Here is a 17,861-nt window from a genome sequence, read left to right as displayed (position 1 = left end):
GGTGAAACTCAGAAAGGTTATAGGACTAAAATAAAGTACTTACAGCATGAACAACATCTCTGTCCAATTTATTCAGCTTAGTATCAGGATCTTGAGGCCATTTGTTCATTACCTGCATACAAATTAACAATATTGTATTGTATTGTATTGTATTGTATTGTATTGTATTGTATTGTTGTGTTGTGTTGTGTTGTATTGTATTGTATTGTATTGTATTGTATTGTATTGTATTGTATTGTATTATTGTATTGTATTGTATTGTATTGTATTGTATTATTGTATTGTATTGTATTGTATTGTATTGTATTGTATTGTATTGTATTGTATTGTATTGTATTGTATTGTATTGTATTGTATTGTATTGTATTGTATTGTGATTTTTGATTTACGGGTATGTAAAACGAAATTACATTAACGGATGTAACTGATAACTTTTCCAATGAAAACCTTAGCACCCCGTTGGCAGGCCAGTCACACTGGTTCTCACCACAAGAGGTTACGATCCCCCCTGCCAAATGCTATGTACAACTGAAACTAATATCTACATATTTACATGAAAAATTGTCCACCTGTGCGGATCTATTTGTGCAGGAGTTTTACGACCGTATGCCCTTACTGACGTCAACCGAACTTGTTATGTGGGAAGTTGGCACCCAAGGCTCACAGGTGCTACACCTTGCCCAAGGGTGACCTGGAGGTAGTTGTGGCAAAGGGTAACCTCATTCTCCCGAGTACAAAAACTCCGCAACCGGATGCAATTTTAACGTCGTACCCAGGACATAAAAAATATGTTTTAAAGCTGAAAACCGACACTACTAAGCCATGAGGCCAAACCTGTAACAAACCGGGAGCGCTGAAAAGCACCGCGTTCACCCGCGCAATCAGTGTGTTGAGGAAAATGACAAGCCAAGAGGGTGGCAAATCAGTGTTTGTGTGTGTAGACTGATATCCACCGTGAGAACAAAATCCTCTGACACGACTAATGTCACGAAACCAGGGAGTACCACAACAATTACCAAAGCGGATAAAAGAATACTAGATATGACTCAATAGGGCAAAAGCCCTAAACAGCGAAGTGGACAAGTAAAACCTAGGTTTGCAGATGAATTTGAAGTGCATCATTCTGAATATCACATAACACACCGTCCACTGCCCAAAATGTTTCAAATTTAGGTAGCTGATTTTTAAAACGGTGGTATTCATATTCCGTTTTGATCCTCAAAATAAGTCTCGTTTTGAAAATTTCTAGAGAATCACTGACACCTTTTTGTTGCCTCTTGTTTCGACGACTGGTGTGAATTGCAGCTTTCACCATGCTCGTTAATAGGCAAAACATTTGTTGTGCCTGTCGGGAAAGAAAACCCTTAGAACGACGCGGTGGCAGAATTAAAAACCACCAGATTGGCATACGAAAGCCTGTTTGAAGCAGACCAGATGTGATTATTTTGAAAGTATGTAATAGCTCGTTATTAGATGGGCATTCTATAAAGATGTGTTCAAGTGTATCCACCTCGCCACAAAAAAATACACTTATCCGAGCTTGATAACCGAGCTTTGAAAAGGAAACTACCAGTTGCAAAAGCGCCATGGGATATGCGCCACTGCATATCTCCGTCATACGTCGTAATTGGTGCTGCATAACAGTCCTGAAAATTTGGTTTAGTTGTTTCAGGCAGACTAAGTATGTCACACCATACGTTTCTTGGTTGTTGTTGACGACCACTAGTACTGAGAACTTCAATTAAATATTTATATATTGCGCCTTTTTCAAGTTTATAAAGCGCTAGATTTAGCTCATCAGAAAAGTGTAGCTGAAAACTGAGATGAGAGAGAGCATGAGCACGCTTGTTTTTTTGTTTGAAATAATTGTTCACAGTATCCTTCCATTTGGTAGGCATGGAATCATGAATAACCTTGAGACTGAGCTGCAGAATGCGTTCAGAATGTATATTTACTCTATCTGAGATGTTTGAAGCTTCCAGCCACGTTCGATTTGTTTCATGGACCAGATCACAGACTTTGGTTATACCAGCGTCCACAAAGTGACTGAGTGCAAAAGGTTCCTTTCTAATAGGATGATTAATAAATGCATTGTGAAAAAGTGGTTCATTAAAAATATCAATCGGATTATTGTCATTAAATTTACGCACCTTATCTACTGACTTCCAGCATTGAAGGAGTTCACGATAGAATGGTGGTATGCTCTTCAGTTTTAAAGGAAGGCTATTCGTGGTGCACAACAGCTGCCTAGTATAAGACATTTTGCTTGCTTGGATGAAGAAGTAGTCAGTGAACTTAAAGCAAAAATGATCAGTATTGCCATAAAGATATCTTTGAATATAATTAAGTCGCGTGGCGCTGATACGTGTGGGGAGATGGGTAACATTTTGTCCCCCCTTTTCCAGAGGAAGATAAAGTGTTTTAGCAGCAACCCAATGGCGACCTTGCCAAAAGAAGTCAAGTAACGACCTTTGTATATTCAAAACAACATCAGTGGGTGGCACTAGGCTAGTAAAGCGGTATAGTAGTTGGGATGACATAATGTTGTTAATTACCATAGAGCGCCCCCTATAGGACATACTGTGAACAAAGTGGTTCCAGAATTCAATTTTTCTATTTATCTTTGAAACCAACTCAGTCCAGTTCTGTTTGGTATACATTTTATCATTCCCGAGAAAAACGCCCAACAATTTTAACCCGGTGTTGTTCCATTTAATATTGAGAGGAGAAAACGTGTTGTTGCGCCAGCTACCAACCCATAAACCTTCCGACTTGTCGAGGTTGATTTTCGCATTTGACGCGCATTCATAAATACGCAACCATGCAGCAAGTGATGCGAATTCTTGTTTATGTGTGATAAAAAATTCTATATCATCAGCATAAGCTGTAAGTTTACAGTGTTCATTATTGAGATGCGGTATTGTTAAACCTTTAATATTTCCATCATTTCTGATTTTATGGAGCAGTGGCTCAATGGCAATAACATAAAGGGCTGTGGACAATGAGCAACCTTGCCTAATACCACGTGACAGCATGACGGGAGGGGTGAGAGCACTATTTATACGGAAAAGGGACTGAGCATTTGAATATATAAGATGAATGTAAGAAATAAACTTGTCACCAAACCCAAAAGCATGAAGTGTGTTGAATAGATAAGCGTGATTTACTCTGTCAAATGCTTTTTCTTGATCTAGAGCCACGATGCCGAGGGGAGAGTTAGTCATATTAGCACAGTCAATGCTGTCACGTAATAGACTGATGTTGTCATGGATATGCCTGTTTGGAATACTACAAGTTTGATCTGGGTGAATTATGCAACCAATGATCCCGCGCAGACGTATTGCTAGTGTTTTAGTGAAGATCTTATAATCACTGCAAAGAAGACTCACAGGTCGCCAGTGTTTTAGTTGTGTAATATCACCTTTCTTTGGGAGTAGGGTAACAACTGCTCTAGAGCAAGAAAGTGGAAACACATTTTCTTCAGTGGCTTTACTGAACACGTCACAGAGGTCTTTCCCAATAAGATTCCAAAATTTTTGATAAAACTCGTTCGGAATCCCGTCAATGCCGGGAGTTCGCCCATGCGCAAGTTGCTTTACGGTGTTAGTAAGTTCGCCATACGTAATAGGCTCATCAAGGTCATCGCGGTCGGTATTACTCAGCTTTGGCAGGCCCTCAAGGATGGTATTCTGTGCATCTATATCAATATTATCTGTAGTATACAACTTAGTGTAAAAGTTGCGTACTATTTTGCGGATTTCAGCTTGATTTTGTGTGAGACTGTTGTCATGACGCCTGAGCTGAAAAATAGCTTTTTTGTTTCCATTCTTTTTCTCTATTTGGAAAAAGAAAGTATTACACACATCATTTTCATTTAGAAAATGGTGCCGCGCTCGTGTGATGAGACCTTTATTCTCATGTTGAACCATGTTTGAAAGGAGTCTCTTTTTTTCTATGTATGATTTTGTGGGCGGCGAATTCTGGGTGATATCGCGCTCCATAGCTCGGATGTCCCTTTCCAATGTTTGTTTTGCTTGTTTGTGTTTATATTGCTTGAATGCGCAATGCTGTTGAGTAATTAATTTTATTTTATTCTTTCCCACGTCCCACCAAGTTTGAATATGTGAATAGTTTTCACGACAAAGTTGCCATTCCAGCCAGAAATCCGTAATTTCTTTAACATATTCATCATCCTGTAAAATTTGTGTGTTCATACACCATACAGGACTTTTATTTTTACCATTGTTAATTGTTATTGATATACTAACAAGAGAGTGATCAGAATAAGCCAACGCCCCGTTACTAATTTCAACAGACTTGATTTTCCCACGCATACACTTGCTAATGTACATTCTGTCCAGGCGAACAAGTGTACCACTACGCCCCCAAGTAAAATTAACAGCATTCCCATGGTGGTGACGCCACGTATCAATTAGTTTGTGACGACGAATAACTGAAGTAAGGAGGTTAGCAGTACGCATGTCAGGCTCCCGTCCCCTATTGCGATCCATGTCAGGATCGGTTGTACAATTAAAATCTCCTCCCATAATCAGTGGGTCGTTATTTAAAGTAGGGATAAATTGTTTTATTTTATTAAAGCATTCCATTCGTTCCGCGCCATTTATGGGTGCATATACATTTATAATGTGTACAGGATTATTGTTTAATTCTACGTGTGTGTGCAGGACATAGCCTGGCATGATTTCACATTGTGATAAAATGTGTACAACTGTTGTTGGAGGAAACAATATAGCCACACCCGCGCGGTTAGCAGTGCCATGAGAAAAAATGCCCGTTCCGCGCCATACTAGCTTCCATATGTTTTCGTCGGACGCAAGAGTATGTGTTTCTTGTAATAAGTAAAAATTGCAGGGGTGATCACGCTTAATATAGTTGAAAACACTGAATCTTTTAAGTGAGTCGCGACATCCATTAACATTGTATGTTGCCCCAGAAATTGAACCCTCCATTATATGGTTTTGGTTTAAAAATCAGCTATAAATTTGCCAGTCCTTATTTGTTTTTTAACCTTTTTAATAAGCCTGTTCATGCGTATTTTCTCAGAAGCGTTTAGTTTCTGAGTGTTACGATAATTGATAAAATGCCACACCAACACTTTGAGATTTGGACAGAACTCAAAACATCTGTCAATAAACTTGCGGGAATGTCGTGTCGACAATAAAAAATCATTTAATTTTGCATTTGATATACTCTCCTCACTACTCATGATACCAATAGACACATTTGAAATGACAGATTCACTGTCACTTTCATCACTGGCAGTTTGGCAATTATCATTATTTTCTCTCGATGTACTTTGAGAATCAAAAAGGTCTTGGGATTGTTCATTCACATCACTGATGTCTACTGGCATTCCTGACAATGGTGAATAACTAGGGGAGTTGTCTGTAAAATCAAGGGAGGGCGTTGGTGGGAAAGAAGACAAATCAGTACTTTCTGGCTGGGGTACCGGTTTGAGTACAGTCACCTCTGCATACACATGTGGGGGTTGAGTGGATGGCAGCGGTGAGGGGGATGAAGTGGATGGGTGTTCATTGGCAGTTGAAGGAGGGGATCGTACCCTCTCTTCATCGTTTGGTTGTTGTTCAATGTCACACACTATATTGCTTAGCGTACCATCACTTCGTTTTTTAATATTTGGTTTGATTATATTGCTATCTGTTGAGATGTCATTGTTATGACCTTCTCGAATCACTGGGGATTTTGATCGCGCACGTTTTTTGGTTGAAAGATTAACCATTTCAACATTATCTGTTATATCATTTTCATCAGTATCTATGTGGTTTTCATTACTTGTATTAACAATTTGATCACTATTGTTTTTATCAACTTCAACACTGGTCACATTTTGTTTATCGGTGAGATCTGTTTGCAAAGAGGGATCAGTTGTACCATTCACTTTATGAGTTTCATTAACACCTTGAACACCTGTAGAAATTCTTTGGGAGCCTTCATTGTTTTCCCCCATCACCATTTGCGTAACAATGCTTTGAGAATTTGGACATGATTTTCGTGTATGTCCTTTCATTTTACACTCGAAACAAACCAGTTCATCAGTTGAAACATAAATATTAAATATCTGACCCTGATAAGTGATTGGAAGTAAACCATTTATACTGACATCTTTCAAGTGAACATAAACCTGACGTCGAAATGATTTGACGTGTTTCAGAGACGGTCTCTTACATCCCAGCGGAATCGCTCGTACCGCACTCGTCACACGTCCATAACTTGAAAGAATAGAAGTAATACACTCATCAGGTAAAAATGGGGGGACATTTGACAAAACAATTTTAGTGGAGGGGCGTACAAGTGGTTCAACTGAAATATGTAAGTCACCAATATCGAGACCCGAAATAACAACCGTTTCAACCCATGTAACGTGTGTAAGAAAAACAACAACAGAACGGTTCATCCTGGATGCCGCTATGATGCTATTTGCCCCAACAATATCACAAACGGCTTCTACATATGTTTCAACAGGAATGCCGTCAATATTCTCACACCTTATGGCATGGTTCCTGGTGAGTTTTACATTTGGTGACGATGAAGGCCTCTTCTCAGCGGCCGCCATATTGGTCGCCGGAATCTTACCACCGACGAGGCAGAAAATGCCTCCAAAAACCACAATAATAACAAAAAACAACAAATATAAATTACTCACGTAAAGGGTAGACACACTATATACAACTGTGTAAAAACACGGGCGCACAACGAACGCAAAAAACGCAAAACAGGCAGAAAATCGGGGAGCGCTGAAAAGCACCGCGTTCACCCGATTGTATTGTATTGTGGAATGTATTGTATTGTATTGTATTGTGATTTTTGATTTACGGGTATGTAAAACGAAATTACATTAACGGATGTAACTGATAACTTTTCCAATGAAATCCTTAGCACCCCGTTGGCAGGCCAGTCACACTGGTTCTCACCACAAGAGGTTACGATCCCCCCTGCCAAATGCTAAGAACAACTGAAACTAATATATACATATTTACATGAAAATTTTCCACCTATGCGGATCTGTTTGTGCAGGAGTTTTACAACTGTATGCCCTTACTGACGTCAACCAAACTTGTTATGTGGGAAGTTGGCACCCAAGGCTCACGGGTGCTACACCTTGCCCAAGGGTGACTTGGAGGTAGTTGTGGCAAAGGGTACCGGTAACCTCATTCTCCCACGTCCATATACTTCACAACCGGATGTAGTTTAACATCTTGCCCAGGACACATATATACATATTTAAATAAACGTAAACGTTGCCTTTAATAGGTAATACCTCACACGTGAGGCTGAGTTGGTGCAAGGCTTTTATGACCGTATGCCCTTACTGACGTCAACCAAACTTATTATGTAGGAAGTTGGCACCCAAGGCTCACGGGTGCTACACCTTGCCCAAGGGTGACCTGGAGGTAGTTGTGGCAAAGGGTAACCTCATTCTCCCACGTCCATATACTTCACAACCGGATGTAGTTTAACATCTTGCCCAGGACACATATATACATATTTAAATAAACGTAAACGTTGCCTTTAATAGGTAATACCTCACACGTGAGGCTGAGTTGGTGCAAGGCTTTTATGACCGTATGCCCTTACTGACGTCAACTAAACTTATTATGTAGGAAGTTGGCACCCAAGGCTGACAGGTACTACTATCATATTGTATTGTTACAATATAGAGGCAATATAGAATACCCACTCTAATCACATCTTTAGAACAATCTTGATGTTTTCTTTGATAGAAATAGTCTTCCACGGGAGAGAACTTCAGCCAATGTGTCTTCTGAGTCTGTGCTGGAATATTTATCTGTGGAAAAAAATTTGATACAATGGTGAAGAAACAGACAGAGTTGCTAAAGACACAATCACCTACACTGTATTAAATTGTTACCATGACCCTGTAGTCGGCCATTTTGAATCATACACGATAAAATAAAATTATATTCTATGTATGTATCAAATTTGGATGAAATGCGTGTTCTGGTTGCAGAATAGCAGAAATGTTTGATTTTAGTCATGAAATTGTCGTCAGCTATCCTTAATTTTATTATTATTTATTTCACTAAAATTAATTAGTTTTCACATTTCTCAGTAATGATATTTCTGTAATGATATTCATCAAATGTATCATTAAACAAGCTAAAAGGGGGACTAATTATTATTATCAAAATTGGGTATATGCTCTCTTGTTTGACATTTACAGTCACATCATTTTAAGGATTACATCTCAAAGGGTCTAGATGTTTCATACACTGAAGCTAAAAATAAAAATGTAACTAGTGTTTACCTGATCTAGAACATCTTTCTTTGCCGTTCGCCACAAAACTTTGGCAACTACTTCATTTATTGGTGTGAAATTACCATGTACATATGGTTGATATAGCAACCGATGCCACCAATGTCTCACCCAGTATGGATCCACACCAAGAAACAGCAATAAGCCATACATATCTGCAACAAGTAGTTAAATTTCATTAGCAACAGCTTTGCGCACTGTTTAGCAGATTTTATCATTGTATTTAAAGCTGATTTGCAGTAATGTCTGAAATATAACATATTTATAAGTGTCGTACTTCCTACTGCAAGTTGATGGACTGCCCCTCAGCACCATGCCTGCATCCCTGTTAAAAATGATGCAAGTTTCTAGATTGTCCCTCAGAGCCTAATCTGCAACCCCAACAAATGTAGCTTGTTTCCAGACTGCATTTTCTTCATCCCTGCACCCCTTCCAGACTGCCCCTCAGAACCTCTCTGCACTCCCTGCTAAGAACATTGTGAGTTCACAAACTGCCCCTCAGCACCTGGCCTGCACCCCTGTTAAAATGATGTGAGTTTCTAGATTGTCCCTCAGCACCTAGTCTGTGTTTCCCTCTGCACTTGGCTTGCATCTTTTCCAGACTGCCGCTCAGCACCTGGCCTGCACTCTCTGCTAAAAATGGCGCAAGCTAGTCTGCACACAAGGAGTCATTAGAGATGATATGTAGTGTGTAAGCCTGAACAAAACTATGGAGACAAGCCAGGTTGAGGTTGAGGAGTTAAACAACAAACACTCACCTTCTATTCCTTTTTGTATAGGTGTCCCTGTAACACACCATCTATTGATAGCACTCAGTTTTAAAGCCATCTCAGCCGCCTATAAATTGGGATAAACAGAAAATAAATGTAAAAAAATATTTTTAAAAAATGGCATCTAAACATAGTAAACATCACTTTTGTAGTCATGGTTACTTTTGTAGTCATGGTTACATTTGTAGTCATGGTTACTGCATACCTTTGTAGTAGCAGACTCAACCATTTGTGCTTCATCCAGACATATTCTCCACCATTCCACTGCTATGAGAGGAGTTGGTATGGCCATGTATCGCTTAGCATGGCGAAGTCGATGACCTTCATTTTCTGAAATAACAAAAAGTTTATATTTATGTAAATACTGTAAAATGCACTAATTATTCACTGGTTTTAATTTTGCTATTTTGGTTGATAAGTGAAATTCGCTAAAATTAAATGGCTTTAAGAAAATTCTGACAGAATGCCATGGAAAAAGAATAATATTTTCAGATACATGCATGATGAGATCTTTTCTCCATAGGAATGTTAAATTACCCAAATATCACTGTTTTCAGGGGTTTTTGGTAATTTCTTTACACGAAACATAGTTCTGTGATCACACATTTTATGTGACTTTTGTGAGTAAGATAAAATATAACCATACTGTAATATCATGGAAATTGGAATATCTGTTCTAATATCCGCCGCAAACAACACTGGGATGTTTTCTTCAATGGTTACTGTAACAGTTACTTACTGCTGCTATGGGGTAAATCTACATAATTGACTTCATTTCGTAGCGTTTCATATGTTGTTATCACAACATCATTTTTAGATAAAGTATGAGGCTGAATAAAACCATGTTTTTTGACACCTTGGTAAACCTACAAAGAAAAGACGAACAATGTAGCAGCTATACTGGTATAAATCTACAATCCCCTAAGATTATCTCTCCCTAAAATCTACAAAAACCTTTAAATTTTAACCAGATTCTTGAGTAGATTCTTGCTCTGATAAAATTTGAGTTTCTTGCAATATTCTTGCTGACAAGGAAGCACATTCTCAATCTATATTTTTACCAATGCAACATTTGTCCCTGAATCTCATGTTTTGAAACCCGTTACAAAATGGTGAATGGGGTTCAAAACATTTAACATGTTCCATGAACAGCTAGTTAATATTATTATACATCATTGAGAGGACAATGAGGCTGGCAGGTACCAATATGTGCTAAACTGTAACATTTTTCGTTGCTATAGATTCTTGTGATTAGACCTTTGAAGGGGACTATTTTATCCATCTCACAAAAATGAAAAGTTCATTGATAGGGTAACATGCATTTATAGTGTTTCTCGGTCGTGGGAAGGATCATTTGCAGTCACTTTTCAAAAATAATGAAAGATTTTTAGTCTATTTCTTTTAAGGCATGTAAAACTAAAAATGTATACAAATTTGGTCTAAAATGAAAAGACAGTTATCAAAATACAGAAATATGTGAGAAATTGCAAACTTTGTTTGAGAAAACTAATAACAACTTACCAATACTTTCAATGTAGATGTTTTAATATGTCTGTTTATCTCATCAACCCATTGGTGGTAGATGGAAGATGGGGATATTATCAATGTAGCACAAGATGGTAAGGCAGGCTGTAAAGCAATCCATAAATATAGTTAGATGTAAAAACTAATTTTGATCATTTTGAGAAACGAGAAATATTTTGAAATCACTGAGTAAGCCTTAAATGCTGCCTGCTACTTTAGATCTAATGTGTGTGTGTTGCAATGTTTGCTCCAATGTGAGATCTAATAAGTACAATTAGTCACTTGACTAACAGGCTAGTTAATAATGGCATAAAATTAATCAATCAGTAAATAAATTAATATAAATCAGATTAGTTCTTATTTGTACAACAAAAATGTCTGACATTTTATTTTCCTTAAGAACCTAATCGTTTATAGATTCAACTAGAAGATGTGCGAGGACGCTATAACAGTAGTCATATTTACCATGGAAACCAGACAATGAGGACAGTAATATGGCATCTTGTTTGTCTTTTGGTAGTTAACACACTCAGCATGTTGCCAGAGACCACATTCACTGCACTGGATAGGTGTTTTATGGTCATCATCAGACTGCTTTATTCCACAAATACACTGAAATTGACATCTCAAATCTTTTCTCATCCTATTCCAGTAAGAACGTGGCGTAGATGTAGTAGTGTCTGTTTCCACAGCAACAGGAATAATTGAAGTGTCTGTTTCCATGGCATTTCGCGCAGTTGTAGTGACGATTGTTTTCATGGCAACAGGCAATACCTCAATACGGTCATTGAATTCATCATCTTGAGAGATGATGTTGCTGGGTTTTTTGTAACTACAGACACTTTGTTCATGTCCATCTTGGTTCTTTAGTTCAATATCATTTTCACCATTCAAGACATCTCCAGTGAGTTCAACAGTGTCACTAGTTTCGGATCTGTGTTGGTTTTTGGATTCAGTGTCTTCACTGTAGACACTTTGTTCATGTCCATCTTGGTTCTTAAGTTCAATATCATTTTCACCATTCAAGGCATCGCCAGTAAGTTCAACATCAACATTTGAGACATCATCACAAGGTTTCGTGTCACCATTTCTTGATTGTTGTTGGTTCATGGATTCAGTGTTTTCACTGTAGAAGTTTGGGTTATTTGATTCAACTTTCTCGGCAACATTTTCTTCTGTATTTTGAAATTCATCATCATCTTCTTTCTCTTCATTTTTGAGATCAGTTCGTGGATGCAGCAACATACATGCCAACACTTCTACTGTTTTACCCAGTCCCATTTCATCAGCCAGAATGCCTCCTGGTTTTTCACCAACAACCAAAGGTTTATCTTTAACAATTCTAGAAAAAAAAAACAGTTTACAGATGATGTTTTAAACATCAATCCAACTTTTAGTCTTACTAGGAAAAAATTTATTCTTAAGTTCTGTTTCTGGTCCAAAGTTTTCTAAAAAAAATGAAGATGATTGATACAATTATTTTTTATATTTGAAACATCAAGAAATTTGATCTGGCATATATGAAAAACTTTTTTTTTCGTTGTTTCATTTAAAAAATAAAACTTGTGAGCACAACACATGAATTGCCCAGAAACAGATCTAATTTATTTTGGAATTAATGTTAATGACATTAACCAGCATAGTCTGGTCAGTCATTTCCCTGGTAATGGCCATTTCCCTGGTAACCATTTCACACACATTGAAGTATATTGAACAATCATTCATTACAAGGAATTTAAGGTGGGTGACCCACCTGTCAACTTTTGCGCCACTCACCAAACTTTCTGCAGATTCTTCAGATATGTGAATAAATTTTAGTTTTATCTCCAATATAATTATAACACTGTCCTACTGTGAATTAATTTATTTTAATCAGAATTTATTTTCAATTGAAACTGAGTTCATTTTGATAGTGTAGGTTACTTACTCTGCATTGTAAATGTTGTAATATAATTTCTTGTTATCCTTGCTTTGAAACATACGCCACAGTGGATGGACATCATCTATGAAAACAAATTAATCAATCATTATGTCATCATATGGTATAAATAGCGTCAGTCACTAAATACACAGTTATAATAGATCCTTGATTGCTTGTAGTTACAGACCTGTTGATTTTAAACAACATGGACATAATTTCTCATTGGCTCCTGGTTTTGATCAAAATTAATTTGATCAAACACTATCTATACAAGTCAGCATCTCTACTTTAATTACCTTGTTCACAAGTGTCTTCTTTCCCATAATGCTCTTTTTGCAACATCCACAGAACTGCTTTAGACTGGTAAGGTCTCAAGGTAGGAAGTAGGTTTGGATGTTGTGGATAGGTATCACACAGCCTTGTCTCTTTCTCATGATAATCCCGAACATAATCAAAAAACACATTTATATCTTGACTCTTACCTTTGCTACCACTAATATCTAAAAATATAGTAAATAGAAGAAGTGATTTAATATCCAAACGCATATTTAAAATTGACATGTTTAGTACATGACTCCCAAACTACATCACTTTTAGAGCATTAGTTTATGAGGTATCACGCATTCATAGAACCGGTTGATACAAGTGACAAACCGAAGGTGAGTGGATAATACAGCCCATGATGTTACAAGTATCAACCACACTAAAGATGAACATTCAATAAACTAGTTACCGGTAATCTTGTTTTCCTAAAAAAATGTAATTCAAGTTCATTGTTAGAATGATTTAGACGCAATCAGAAATTCTGATGTTTTCTTGCTACGTTTTTTTTGTGTATGTTGGAGCATGAAATGAAGTGATACATTCTATTTAAAATACCATGAAATAATAGAATGACTTTAACAATTAGGTAACAAGTGTAGATCAAACTATTGTGTGAGCAAGTCGATCTGGTTTTACACCAAGTTAGGACATTGTACAACCCTGGGCAATGTTTGGGTTCCAGTGATCTCCAAAATATGAACCATTAACTAAAACATCACCTAGGATAATGTTTTGGTTCCACTAATCTCAAAAATATGACCCAATATCTAAAAAATCACCCTGGGCAATGTTTGGGTTCCATTAACCTTCAAAATATGATCCATTATCTAAAACATCACCTTGGGTAATATTTTGGTTCCACTAATCTCAAAAATATGACCCATTATCTAAAATATCACCTAGGGTAATATTTTGGTTCCAGTGATCTCAAAAATATGACCCATTATCTAAAATATCACCTAGGGTAATGTTTTGGTTCCAGTGATCTCAAAAATATGACCCATTATCTAAAATATCACCCTGGATAATGTTTTAGTCCCAGTGATCTCCAAATTGTGACTCATTATTTAAAACATCTAAGGTGATCTTTCAGGTAAATATAGCGATTTATACAAACATATTTACCAAAAACTGGGAATCCATAAAACCATTCCATAATTCGCTGTAAATATCGATAATATCTACGACTGTAACTGCCAGGTTGAGATGGATACTTCAATTCAACCACACCTGCTTTGTACAGACAGACATTTAACTCCAGTTCACCATTCTCTTCATTATATGTACTTTTTTCAATTTTTAATAATTTTCCTGAGTTTAAACTGTGTAAATACTCCAAATCATCCAGATAAGATAATTTAGGTATGTCAATTTCAACATTAAAACATGTATGAATAACCCCTGAGCCAATGTTTTCGTTGTTGTTGTCATGGCAACTGTATACAAGATAGTGTGAATTCTTTTCTTTGTTGACAAATAGAAAAAAATTATCAGAATCAGGCAACTTTGGTGTGATATTTTGGTTCAGTTTTTCATCCGATGTTTGAGATAATTTGAGCAGTAATTTTCCGAGTATGCAACTCCAAACGCCGTCTTTTGCAGGTGACCGAATATTCAGGCTGTAATCAGATGCATCATAAATATCTCTGTACACTGATTGGCTGATGGAATATTCAGAGCTTTCTATTGGCACATTTGATTGGTTCTTGGATTCAGTTTGCCTGATGTTATCAACAGTTTCACCCAATGAAACCATGTGTTGTTCCATGGGCATAGCAACATGCTGTGAATCACTGTGGTTGCCATGACAATACTCTTCATGCATATTCCAAGTCAGACACTTTCGTTTCTTCTCATCCACTTTTTGTGGTACTCCTTTTCTTTTTCTTGGCATCTTGGTGTTAAGTGAAATTTTGTAATCTTTCCTACAAAATAATGTTTCAAATATTGGTCATGAGATAAGAAAGATATAAACATAGTATGGTTCAATTTCTCAAATAATAAATTCATTTATTCACACACTAGACAAACAACCACAAATGTTTTTTTACAGCAAGTCTCAGAAGTATTGGGACAGCCAATTTGCAAACTCACTAGCGAATTGGCTAACTGTATGGGTTTTGACTAAACATGGCTGCGTCCACTCTGGGTGAGTCTAAGTTGCATTAGGGGACATAGATGCTTTTACATAGCCTGGTAGAAGCATGTCTAGATTCCCCTGAATGATTTACTTTGTTACGAGGCGTGATAATGTAAAAATAGTTTCCCTGGTAAGCCCGAGAATGGCCACAGTCAGCTGGCGTAAAGCGATAATATGATAAATGCGATTAATCCGCCGTTATTGACCATATGGGGTAGCCATCTTGAACACTGCTTCAAACTAAATAAAGAGACACGTTGATAAACAGTTTCCTACAAATCAGGAAGAAAATGACAAACTTTCACATCTAAATGATCCGTCGGGGTAACATTAGCCAATCGCTAAAAAAAAATCGACCTCATTACACATTGAACACTTTCCCTGGTATACTTGAAAGGGAAATCATCATTCAACTGTGGCTGATTAGCTCCTAAGGTATGACGACCGTCCCCTGCTGTTATATAGATTTGCCCAGAGTAGACGCGACCACGAGTCGGCGCCAGCGAGATTCCAAAGCCAATTGTTTAGTCAAAACCCAAGCTGTTAGCCAATTCACTAGCAAGTTTGCAAATTGGCTGCCCCAATACTTCTGAGACTTGCTGTAAATACTGCCTACAAAAAAAGCACTTCTTGAATCATTTTTCTGTTGTTTTTTTGTCGCAAATGTATTATTTCTTCAGAGAGCTGTCTAAGCATGATTTGTATAGTCATTTGGTGAAATGTGACATAATTATGGTTGTATATTCAAAGAGAGTCTTTAGCTAAGATCATGTAGAGGTGAATTAAAAAACACATTTTGTTGCCCTTCGCTGGAGGGTCGTGGTGTCTTTTTTTTTACGAAGCTTGGAAAAATTCAACATTCAGAATTCAGCATAATTCGTAACCACAAGAAACACTGCGGCAGCAGTGCAATATTTACACACACACTCGCACATTGTAGCTCACCTGATAAAGTCAACCTGTCTCCTGTTGTCTTAGGGTAAGCGCGTAATCCAGATCTGTTGGCATACACAATAGTTGAAACTGAGTATACTGGGAACAATAGATTTTGCTGAATGTGCGATTCAAAATATGCTGATACAGCGATCACATTGTAAGAACACAATGTGGGAATAGATGTACGTCTTTGCTTCAAGTCCCCATTCAGCCAATCTGGGCATTTGTTAAAACACAGTCCCTCTATCTGATAGAGGGACTGTGGTTAAAATAAAAAAAAGTCAACCGGAAAAGTGCTGCTGTGCAATCTGGAGTTCAAATGTTATTGTGTCTGGCCGCCGTCGTAAAGAAATGCACTGCTAATTAAAAATAAACAAGTGATGAGCAATTCATCATCACGACAAACTCACCTTTCTCATCGTACCAATCACCGGAATCGTTGACCGAGCTTCCACTTCCGGTATTATGAAGTTACAGCGCCCTCTTCAGGTCGTTTGAAGTAGCATGAGCCAATGAACCAATGATTTTTTTTATCAATTATATTCGCATTACAGAAATGCACACCCTCCCCGAATATCCATACTATGAGAGTATATATAGTATTTAGTAGTAAATTTCAAAGTCAAAGTTTAATTTATAATGATAACTTATTCTTTTCTTGTAAAATATGTGTAAACAATTCAAACTTGTTTTATGGTAAGAATAACTGTATTAGAAATAGATATGTGAATTTATGTTCATTGTTGTTTTGTATATCCGTTGTTTAGCAGCTGATTTCTTTCTTTCTGTACTCTATTTGGACCATTGTTAACATATGCGGTCTCCTATCGGTGTTGTATCTTCTTTTGTGGGGGCTAGATTGCGACTACTGATACAAATTCTAGTGTCTTGATGTATTTTTTTCCTGTTTACAATGTAGATATGGTTCAAATTCATGTTTGTTTGTTTTTTAATTTCGAATATGTTTGTAATTAAATTTCAGTTCTTCACATATTTGCTTTTCGGGACATTTTAAAAATAATTCTAATAATGTTGTATCAGCTGGTGGAGAATGAAACAAGATTCTGTCGGCCTTGAAAGACATGACGTGAGGAATTGTCTAGATTCGTGCGTGGAACCACAAACTATTATCTTGGATGTATACTGGATTGAGCATATTGACGTTAATTTGCACTGGTAAATTAAAAAGGTAACTGGTCAGTACCGACCATAAATCATGTGAGTGCTAGGAAGCTCAACATTTAAAATTGGTCTGCATCGCTGTGAATATCAAGAGCGAGTTCAATAACCAGCCCTTGAATAAAACCATGGTATATCGCGGAATTCTGTATAGAAACAGTGTTTTACTTGGATTGCAATGAATTGAAAGGAGTTAATTAATTTTTAAAAACCAAACATCTGTTTCATTTTCTTTCCCAGCAATGCATGCACACCGAGTACCGACCAAGCAGAGTCAAATATGTGTTTATCTGCATCGTTTGTGGTTCTGTAATCCGAATAGCGACTAATACCAGCGTTGACGTTTCAACATGGAAACCACGGTAACAACTTTATTCATACAAAGCATCTATGATGAAATAACGTGGAAACTATTTTCAATCAAAGAGAATATTGGATGTATTACATACATAAAGCCATTGTTGTGGAAACGATTTTAATTTGAATATTCAGATCATTTCAATGATCAATGTTGTCTTCTTGGTAACACAATATTGTGCATGGTTCTCAATACAGTATCACATAGTTTTTGTGGGGTTATGATTCGTGACTGGGTTATATCCAAAACAAGTACGAAATGCCAGGCTATGCAAACAAATCAATCAAAGGAAACGAATACGTAAGTAATAAACGTGTAGAGTAGTTTATTACGTCAATACAGTATATCCACTGATATAACGGAGAATTTACTATAAAGTAACAAGTAAGCAA

At 37.1% G+C, this 17,861-nt stretch overlaps 1 protein-coding gene across 1 annotated transcript in view; it reads right to left on the bottom strand.

The window, feature by feature from the left end:
- Positions 1-16,432, bottom strand: part of LOC102805684 (E3 ubiquitin-protein ligase SHPRH-like) — a 28,644-nt gene extending 12,212 nt beyond the window's left edge. The window contains exons 1-13 of the mRNA XM_085505680.1: positions 16,343-16,432; positions 15,942-15,994; positions 13,982-14,781; positions 12,829-13,032; positions 12,539-12,614; positions 11,077-11,953; positions 10,609-10,716; positions 9,827-9,953; positions 9,293-9,417; positions 9,076-9,154; positions 8,309-8,472; positions 7,721-7,828; positions 44-112 (exon numbers count right to left, since the gene is read on the bottom strand). Coding sequence (XP_085361806.1) covers positions 44-112; positions 7,721-7,828; positions 8,309-8,472; positions 9,076-9,154; positions 9,293-9,417; positions 9,827-9,953; positions 10,609-10,716; positions 11,077-11,953; positions 12,539-12,614; positions 12,829-13,032; positions 13,982-14,750 — 2,706 coding nt within the window. The 5' untranslated portion in view covers positions 14,751-14,781; positions 15,942-15,994; positions 16,343-16,432. The remainder of the gene's footprint in view (positions 1-43; positions 113-7,720; positions 7,829-8,308; positions 8,473-9,075; positions 9,155-9,292; positions 9,418-9,826; positions 9,954-10,608; positions 10,717-11,076; positions 11,954-12,538; positions 12,615-12,828; positions 13,033-13,981; positions 14,782-15,941; positions 15,995-16,342) is intronic.
- Positions 16,433-17,861: the final 1,429 nt, after the last annotated feature.

The sequence above is a fragment of the Saccoglossus kowalevskii genome, chromosome 11 (genome assembly GCF_978046115.1).
Source record: "Saccoglossus kowalevskii chromosome 11, keSacKowa6.1, whole genome shotgun sequence".
NCBI classification, from domain to species: Eukaryota; Metazoa; Hemichordata; class Enteropneusta; family Harrimaniidae; genus Saccoglossus; species Saccoglossus kowalevskii.
This window is presented reverse-complemented; position numbering and strand designations above follow the sequence as displayed.